General features: G+C 54.7%; 1 protein-coding gene across 1 annotated transcript; it reads right to left on the reverse strand.

The window, feature by feature from the left end:
- Window positions 1-3,891: 3,891 nt before the first annotated feature.
- LOC108634317 (uncharacterized protein CXorf49 homolog) lies at window positions 3,892-8,028 on the reverse strand. Its single transcript, XM_018043721.1, has 6 exons — window positions 6,602-8,028; window positions 5,809-5,965; window positions 5,165-5,241; window positions 4,851-4,896; window positions 4,248-4,289; window positions 3,892-4,143 (listed from the first exon to the last, which is right to left on the reverse strand). Exons 1-5 carry the CDS (start codon window positions 7,895-7,897, stop codon window positions 4,249-4,251), a joined length of 1,617 nt encoding a protein of 538 aa, XP_017899210.1. The 5' UTR covers window positions 7,898-8,028; the 3' UTR covers window positions 3,892-4,143; window position 4,248.
- Between the last annotated feature and the right edge of the window lie 1,203 nt (window positions 8,029-9,231).

Here is a 9,231-nt window from a genome sequence, read left to right on the forward strand (position 1 = left end):
ACTAATACTTTCACTTTCACTTACTAGCATGTGAAATGAGCACAATTGTATGATAGTTTGAACGTTCTTTGGCATTACCCTTCTTTGGGATTGGACCCCGTGAACAGATAGAAATGTAACAGATTTCTGTATCATAATTTTGTACTCTGCAACTTTACTGAATTGATTTATGAATTCTGGTAGATTTCAGGTGACATCCTTAGGATTTCCAATGTATAGTAACATGTCATCTGCAAACAGTGACAGTTTTAATTTTCCTTTTCCAGTTTGGATTCCCTTAGTTTCTTTTTCTTCTCTCATTGTGATCTCATAACGTACTTTCTACAATTTATTAAATAATATGGGTTTATTGAAATTAATTTACATATAAACTCTAAGTGCCTACAAACATTCTATTATGGAACCACCACTACAATCAACATAAAAAATATTTTCATCAGCTACAAAATTGTTTCATGCTCTTTGGTAGTTTAACCCATAATCTCAACCCCAAGACCCTGGCAATCCCCAGTCTGTTTTCTGTGTCTATAGTTTGGCCTCCTCAAGAATGTGAAGTAAATGGAATTGGGAAGTATGTAGATTTATCCATTTGGATTCCTCAGAGAAGAGAACATATAGGTGATTTCTGGATGTGCAATGTACATTTATGTCACCTGAGTATGGTTACATGGGTTGATTGGTTCATAATTATTTGTGATATTGAGGGCTTACACTCTCCACAACGAGTATATGTATAGTCTGTTTAATTCGCACTTAATTCAATGTAATTAATCTTTTATGTTTGGAAGGGTTATTTTATGCAAAAGCAATAGTAAATCCTTTTTAAAAAGTGAATCATCGTTGTAAAAGTCAGGCTGGCAGATACCTCAAGAGGACTAGGGAGGAAGAAGTGATTGGCTTGAAACAAAAGGGGGGTTCAAAACTACAGGCCTGTTCTCCATCTGCATCTGGGAAGTACTTACCAGGCCTTCAACATTGCACAAGCACAAGGGCACCAAGCACACCACAGTCATTCAAACACTGGGACAGTCCAGGGACTGGGATAGTTACCCAGGGATAGTCCAGGTGGAAAATCTGGCAGCCCCAGTGTGCCCGGCCAGACCTGGCCAATGCAGGTGAAAGTTACCCCACATTAAGTCAGCTGAGTAGCAGCCTTTATTGCATCTGCAAGCATAACCCGTTATCACACAAAGGAAAATACAAGCCAACTGCAGGGATTAGGACTTGGACATCTTTGGGCAAGATTACCGTGCTCACCACCCCAGGCTCCCTCTTCAGGACTCACCGGCTCTACCTTCTTTGCTTGTGCCAGTCTCCCTCAAGAGTCCACAGAGAGCGGTAGACCTGGGGATGGGTGTGATGGGGAGGAAGCATCTTCCCTGGAGTTGGACAGGCAGCAGAACCAGGCAGGATGGGGCCCGGGGCTCTCCAAAGCAGCTGTCATTGTCTCCCAGGCTGGAGAAGGGGCATGAGGGGGAAAGGTGACAGGGGGGCACTGAATGAGGCTGGGCTTCAGCCTTCCTCCTACCCTCTGGGGCACAGATGTATTTCTTTAGCCTATGCCTCAGGCCCTGCCACAGATTTCCCGCTGGAAGTGGAAGGCTTGGGGCTGAGCCAAGGCCTGTGATGTATATGTTTCCAGCAACATTATAGTGAGGTAGTTGATCTGAACTGTGTGCTCAGAGGAGGGAAGGGAGCCTGGTAAAAAGTGAATGAAGGGTTGTGCTCATGCCCTCCCACCTCCCCTTCCATGAGCTTTTCCACTTCCTCACCCTGGTGACCACAGTCCCAGGCCCCTCTCCGCCCAAGAGTGGTGCTGATGCTGGTGCTGGACTTCTCCCTGGGCACAACTTACCTACATGTCTCGGTGGGCACAAACCTCAGCTGGAAGGTCTCTGCCAAATTTACTCACTTGGACAACAGCGAGATGTGCTACACCACCAGGCAATAACCACTGGATCAGCTGTAAACTAAGCGATCAAGCCCACCTGCTCCAGGGAGGGGTCTGAGTGGAAGGAGTAAGTCTCATTCATCTTCTTTTCTGACCCTGAGGTCTGTGACTGTCCCAACCCTCGTGCTCTGTCCACCTGACCTCATGCCGTGAGCCGCGGAAGGAAGTCAACGTGAGAATATGGGGGAAGGGCGGACCCAAGCGCTCCCCATTGCTCAGGTGCAGTGGTCACCTCTAACTCCCCACAAGTAACCCAGGTTTTGGAGGGAGGTCTCCTGTTTCTAAGATGGGTAGCCATGTCCCCGGAGCCACTCTTCCCATTTTCACTCATCCACACCCTCAGCAGTTGGCAGACATCACAGAATCACAAGGTAGGATCCAGTGCCTCCTCCAGCGACTCCAACATTTTGAGATGTCCTGTCCTGAGATTTGCATCCTCCCCTTCTATGTTTTGGGAACGTGACAACACCCCTTGAATAAAGGAGATCCGACCCTTGCTTCGGCTCACTCAATGCCCTACAGAATCTGGATCAGTCTCTACTTCCATTACTCCCCGAATCACGTCTTTCTGCCTCAAGGGGCATTATCCCTGATGACTTTTATTCACACAGAGAGATGACCAGGCACCAACTTTGAATGTGCAGCATACCCTCTATTGTGAAATAAAACCATGGTCTTTCAGGAAGGGAGTCAGGCAAAACCTACCCTCACTTCACTCAAATACAAATGTGTCCCTCTGAGTCGCAGGCTGGCACAGCCCTGGGGTCTTGGCTGAGAGAAGGAAGTCCTCCCCAAACTTCAGAGAAGGGCGGGTGGGGGGGGCGCACAAATTGAACATGAATTTGAGACTTAGTCTTGTGTGCCCTAACAAGTAGTCTGGGAGACTGAGCTGGGACACTCTGAGAAATACCATTTGCAGGAAAATCTATGTCATGGGGCTGGTGGAACAGTATTTGATGGAGACCCTGTAAGAACACAGACTTACCAACCATACTTGTCATAGAGCCTGAAGGACCCATTTCCACTCAAGGGCAGAGAGACATCCAGGCGGCAGGAGTGTAGGCTGGTCAGCTGGCTAGGGCAGGGAGGACATGAAAGCTCCAAGGACTGGACCATCCATCTCTAGCTGTCGGGGTGCGCTCTGCCCCAGATCGGCACCAGACGCCTCTCCTGACTTCCAGCTCGGCAACTGACCTGAGCTTTTCTCCTGTGTTCCCTGTACCTTCGCTCCTGCTCCCCAGTTCACTGGGTCCAAGATTCATCCTCTTGCCCTTTACTGAACCCGAGGAAGGGGAAGCACAAGTTTTGGTGCCTGAGTCTCAGGGATGAGTGCTAAAGAGGAGAGGGGGAGAGTATGCAGGTTCCTGCTTGCAAGGTGGCACCGGGGGGTGGGGTAGGGACTCCACTGAGAGGGTAGGGCCCGGGAAGGGGGAAGACGAGCACACCTGTGCCTGTTACCACCTGCTTAAGTAAACATGCAGGCAAGGTCATCGATGGCAAGCCAGGGGAGGGATCGAGGGTGCTCTGACAGGAAAGCAGAGCGGTCAGGGTAAGGAGGACAATGAGTGCAGTGAGGAAAGGGTGAAAGACTGGAGCTCTGTAAGGGGGGTCATGAGTTCCTTCCAACAGGGAGGCAGAATGGCAGCAATGAATGGAAACTGCTAAACCCCAGAGGAGGGTGTTTAGAGAACTAGAAGAGGGCTTTCAGGGAAAAGGGAGGACGTGCCAATGTGGCCAGACAGAGCCCACACAGAACACAGACTGGGGGTGCTCCGCTGGCCTGACGGCCTGGATGGTAGCAGAGGCTGACCCAGAGTCCCCACCACAGGATGCCAGAGGTACTGTTCTTGAACAGGCTCTGATGTGGAACAGCTCCCCACCAGGCCTCGTCCCCACTCCCTTAACCCCTACCCCTCAGAGAGAGGGCAGAACACAGAATATGAAGAGTCCTTTAATCAAAAACTGCTGTGGCAAAACCAATACAATATTGTAAAGTAAGGTAAATGAATTAACTAAATTGAAAAAAAAAAAAAACAAAAACAGAACTGCTGTGAGACTGGGGCAGAGAAGGGGCAAAACAAGCGGCAGAGGATGCCCTGGTGGAGGCAGAACAAGAGGCAACAAGCTTGGCCACAGCTCGCCAGCCCCGGAGGGAACAGCTGCTCCTCTTGCAGGAAGACACTGGGCTCAACCTGTCAAACAGCAGAGTCAGGGAAGAGCCTCAAGCCAGGGCCAGCCCACAGCCCTGCTCAATAGCCAACGTTGTGGGAAGGAGTATGCAATGTGTAACACTCACTTCAGAGGATCTGGAACTTCTCAGCCAGGTACTGCATGGAGGCTGCAACAGGGAGAGGCATAAACAGGTGCTCCAGACAGACGGACATAGAAGCCTGTCCCCCTGTCCCCGTGGGGAACCACCTAGCCCTACACCCTGAAACCCACATACCCCCAGCCCAGATGCAAAGAGCTCTGGGCCTGATCACTCCCCGCTACCGGAATTAAATGTGGAGCCATTTCCTAAAAGGAAACAAAATGTGCCAGCAGCTCTCAAGCTCGGGGCCACGTCCAAACCATTCAAAAATTGTCTCGTGAAATATCCAACAAGAACCTTAGAGGCCACGCCGATCAACAAGGCATCTCCACAAGTCCTATCAGAAGGAGCTCTCAGGACTCGAATGGCGGGCAGAGTGTGCACGCAGTCCACACAGTACTTTGTTACTTGTCCGCATGCCCAGCTGAACGTGCACCGCACGCTCCAGGCACAGGCTTGCTAGGTTCTCCTCCCCACAGGAATGCTGATCCCTACGAGGCCCCCTGCACCTGCAGCCCACCCCACCCCAAGGGCCCACCCCGCTTCTGCACTAAGAACCCGCTGCTCTCTGTCCCTGGTTCCTCATACCTAGTTGCTCCTTAAGGTCGTCTATTTCTCTCTGTAGCACTACACACTAGGCCAGCAGACACAGGAGGAAGAGAAAAGGTTAGTATACACCCGCCTCCCCTCTCCTCCTCTCCTCTTCCCCGGGCCCTCCATCCCAAAGCCAGGTGTCCAGACTGGCAAGGCAAAGACTTTCCTCAGTGGAAAGGAGGTGGGCTCCCTCCCTGGGGTGTGGGATGGGACGGCGGGGAGGGGGCCCACACACGTCAGTTGCACTTGGACCCAGATCCCACCATGGGGTTTGGGTGTGCACTTCCAGGAGTCAGAAGCAGCATTACCCGAGGACAGCCCTGCCTTCCAGGTGGCTGCTGCTGCCTTTTCGGTCTTGGGAGACGGTCAGCTGGTCTCTGGTCACCTGACAGGGAAAGGACACACAATCCAGCTTCCCAGGCTCCCAGTGAGGTGGAAAGGGCCAAACAGGGTCTAACGTGAGGTGAGGCAGTACCACCCTCTGCTAGCATCAAGCCTCCCCTGCTCTGCCCGGCAGGCAGCCCAAACCTTCTCTCTGGGCCTGCCCCTCCTATTCCTCAGGGGCAGCCATTTCACCACGATGGTCGCCAAAGACTGTGGTTCTGGGTTCGAGCCTCCCAGAGCGGCAACCACAGCCAGCACCTGGGAGAGCAATGTGGGCGAACAGCACTTCACAGAAAAGGCTATTAGCCTGCAGGTCTACGCCCAGAGTAGCTGTTGGGGCACTGCCACCAATCACCCCTGCCAAACAAATCCCACACAGAAGGTGATGGGGCCAGGGCCAGCCCTGTTGACACCCTGTTTTCCATGGGAGAAGCAGCCTCTGAGCCCCCAGGAGAGAGAGAGAGAGAATCAGAGACAGAGGTTTCTGCCCTCACCCCTGGTCTCCACCACCACCCACCCACCCCCCACCCCCCGCCCCCCGCCCCATATCAAAACCCAGGACACTCACCTGAGGGGCCAGGCCCTCTGGGCATGACTTCTCCCTTGTTCATGGCCACGGGCTCTGAGTTTCCTGAATCCTGCCCGCCTCTGACGCTGAGGCTGGCGCTGCTGGGTTCTCCATGATGCACCCGTGAACAAGATGGCCACGGCCTGTCAGTGGTTAGCTAAAAACAAAGATTTTTCACTGATCTGCAGTAAGGATGTGTGCGTGTGTGTGTGCGCATGTGTGTACCAGGGCATTTATATGTCCATGTCTGTGTGTGAGAGCTCGTATGATTCAAGACCGAGCTGAGGCAGGGAACTGGGAAGACAATCCAAAGGCTGATCTCTTTAGCACATTCTCCGTCAGTCAGCCCCAGGCCAGCAGGCAGAGCTGAGCTGGGGACAACAGTGTGGCACTGAGAAAGTCTGGGGCCCCTGCAAGGAAGGTTTGGGGAACAGCTAGGAAGTAGGATTCAGGAAAGTGATGCGTCTAAACACTGAAGCTCTGTGAAGCTTTTTAGGGGTCCCCTCAAATCAATTCAGCTACCAGCCCTCCTTTCCATGCCAGCCCCAGCCTCGTGGAGGAGGCTGGAAAGAGGCCAAGGGTGGAGAACCGAGCCCAGCACACCCAAAGTGCTACCTTCACGTTTGTCCCTAGGAAAAGGACCCCAACCTGGCATCCTAATGACCCAGTGACCGAGGGCCACCCAATGACGACCCCTGAGGGATGGAGAAGGGGAGCACGGGGTGAAGACATGGGTCCTGGGGAGGGTGGCAGGGGGAAGAGTGGGGAGAGAGGAGGGGCCTGGCCTACTCACTTGGCCCTTTGTGACTGGGTCTCTATTTGGGTCGTTGTCTTCTCCCGACACCGCCACTGCTGCCACCGACTCCCGGGCCCGCCTAGCCACGGGCTTCTTCCCAGCGCCGGTGTGCTTGGACTCTTTGGCTCCCCAAGGGACCAAGGCATACTTCTTGGACCTCCCAAGCAGCGGGATGCCGAAGATTGGGGGGAAGGTGGCCGGATCCAGGGGAGTGGCCGAGATTCCCCGCCCCCAGGAAGGGAAGGTTCTCCCCAGGGCAGGTTTGGAGACGCCCCCAAAGGATTTCTTCTCCTGGACCCTCTTCCTCCTAGGACTGGGCCGCGGCAGCCTGGCTGTAGTGGCAGCTGCAGGAGCTGCTGCTGCTGCTACTCCCGGGTAGCTGGGCAGGCTGCCCCCCTTCCCCCGGAGCACGCTCTGCATTTTCTTAGGGGGTGAGATGTCCTCCTGGTCTGCATCGCCCTGCCTGCCCTGCCTTTCCACAACCGAAATCAATCCTCGCGGAGCTGAGGACAGGCAAGTGCCTGGCACGTCAAGGAGATTCTCCCTGCCTTGGACATTCGAGTGTCTGCGTGTGTCCCCGGGATCCTTGGGGCTGTTCAGCTTGGCCTGGCCTCCGTCTTTGGGATAAATGCTCACTCTCATAGGCTGTATCTCACTGCACTCATCAGAGGACTCGGAGTCGGAGAGCAGCCCGGCTAGGCTTCCTGAGGGCGGCCACTGGCGACCCACAGCCATGTTCAACCTACTCTTAGTGCCTCTCTTAGGGTTCCCCCAGGCCCGGCCTGCCTTGGGCCCACCGACGCAGAGAGGGCCGGCCTCAGCCTGTGCCGCTTCCCCACACCTCTGGGCGGCCGCGCCTCGAGTGCTGGGACTCGCCTCGAGGTCCCGCAAGGCAGACACTTCGCCGACCGCGTATCTCTCCGGGGACATGTGTCTGCGGATGCCCAGCAAGTCCAGGTCGGCCAGCTGCTGCAGGATGGCCGCCACTGACTCGTCAGACAGCTGCACGGCATACCCCGTGTCGTCGGCCGGGGAACCAGGCCGGCCTTCGCGGCCCAACAGCACCGGCCCTCCCGCTTCCAGCACCGCCCGCTCCAACTCGAAGCCCTCAGAGTCTGGGAAGCCATCCCCGCCCTCACCCTCGCCGCTTCGCGGTGCCCCCGGCTCGGGGCCGGGGTCGGGGCCGGGTCCCCGCGGGGCTGGGGAGCCAGCCTCAAGGCCGCTGGTCTGCTCCCCACACTCTGAGCCAGAACCCCCTCCCCAAACAAACACCTCATCATCTGGGGAGCTCATGTCGAGATCTGGGTGGCTGCCGGACCTGGGGCGGCGACGATTTATCAACCGGGTCGCGGTGGCGGCGATGATGGCGGTCAGGGCACGTGAGGCACGCGGCGTCTGGAGCGTGCCGTCAAGCACCACACGCACCGCACGCAGGAGATCGCCACAAATGACGCGAGGCTTTCAGCGTGCCAGCGCTGCTGCCTCCTCATTGGTCTGGTTTCCGCCAACCAGCACGCGCCTTGTTTGCCCGCCCCCTCGAGGTGTAACCAATGGGGTCGAGGGCCTCCTCCGGTTTGCTGCCAAGCCCAAAGGCCATGCCGGCAGTTGGCGCGTTGGCCGTTGAAGGTCATGCTGCGCTCGAGTGTACCTGTGTCAAGCCTCTCGTCCCACCTCCTCCTGTCCCACCTCCCGTTTCCAGTTAGAGTCACAGCCCTGAGCCCTGACCGTGTACAAAGTGGGTGGAGCGGGAGGCGGGTGGGAGGGGGCGGGGTACTGAGGGCGCTGGGCGCCTAGTACGTGCTAAAAGCACTTGCCAGCCTTCCTGCCACCACAAGTCTTATGACCCAATGGGAGAATGGGCAGAGGAATCCCGCACTCAGTGATGAGTGGTCGGCGTACTTCTCCCCAAATGGCCAGAAGACAAAGGGATCGTAGTCTTGTTCTGTAACATCTCTGCCTCAACTACTCCATCAAACGTTCTTGGCAGGCAGATTTGGGGGACAGACTGGGATTGACCTCCCTCCCTCAGCTCTTTCCCCACTCTGAGGCAATTCAAAGAAGAGAGAGTCTCAGTCAGTGTCCAGTTACACCCGCAAAGATGCTCGCCCCTGCTGATCCTGGAGATGTAAACTAAAACCACGAATCGGGCTGCACACACTAGGATGACAAGCTTCCAAGTGCTTAACCATTCCAAGAGTGCGAGAGTTTAGGAGCAAACCTCTGTGGCGGTGGTGCAAGAAATCCATTTGGGAGGTAATTTGGCAGAATCTATGAAAAGCAACTTACACAGCAGAGACCCCGTGCCCGGCACTCTTCTAAGTGCTGCACGTAAATAGTAACGCTTCCTTGTGACACTCCTAGGACTATAGTACTAATGATTACCAGCCTCTTCCAGGTGAGGAAACAGGTACTGAGAGATTCGGCCACTGGCCCACGGTCATTTGGCCCATGGGGGTCAGTGGTAGGATTGAAGCCAAGCAATCTGACTCCAGAGTCCTTGCTTTGATCCAGAGATCTAAAAAAGCTATTTTCCCCCCTCTATCAGGAAGTCCACTGCCTGGCACATCTTCTGAAATTGAGGGTTTATTTCTAAGATCTCTATTTTACTCCATTGGTCTATTTGTTAA

The sequence above is a fragment of the Capra hircus genome (genome assembly GCF_001704415.2).
Source record: "Capra hircus breed San Clemente chromosome X unlocalized genomic scaffold, ASM170441v1, whole genome shotgun sequence".
NCBI lineage: Eukaryota > Metazoa > Chordata > Mammalia > Artiodactyla > Bovidae > Capra > Capra hircus.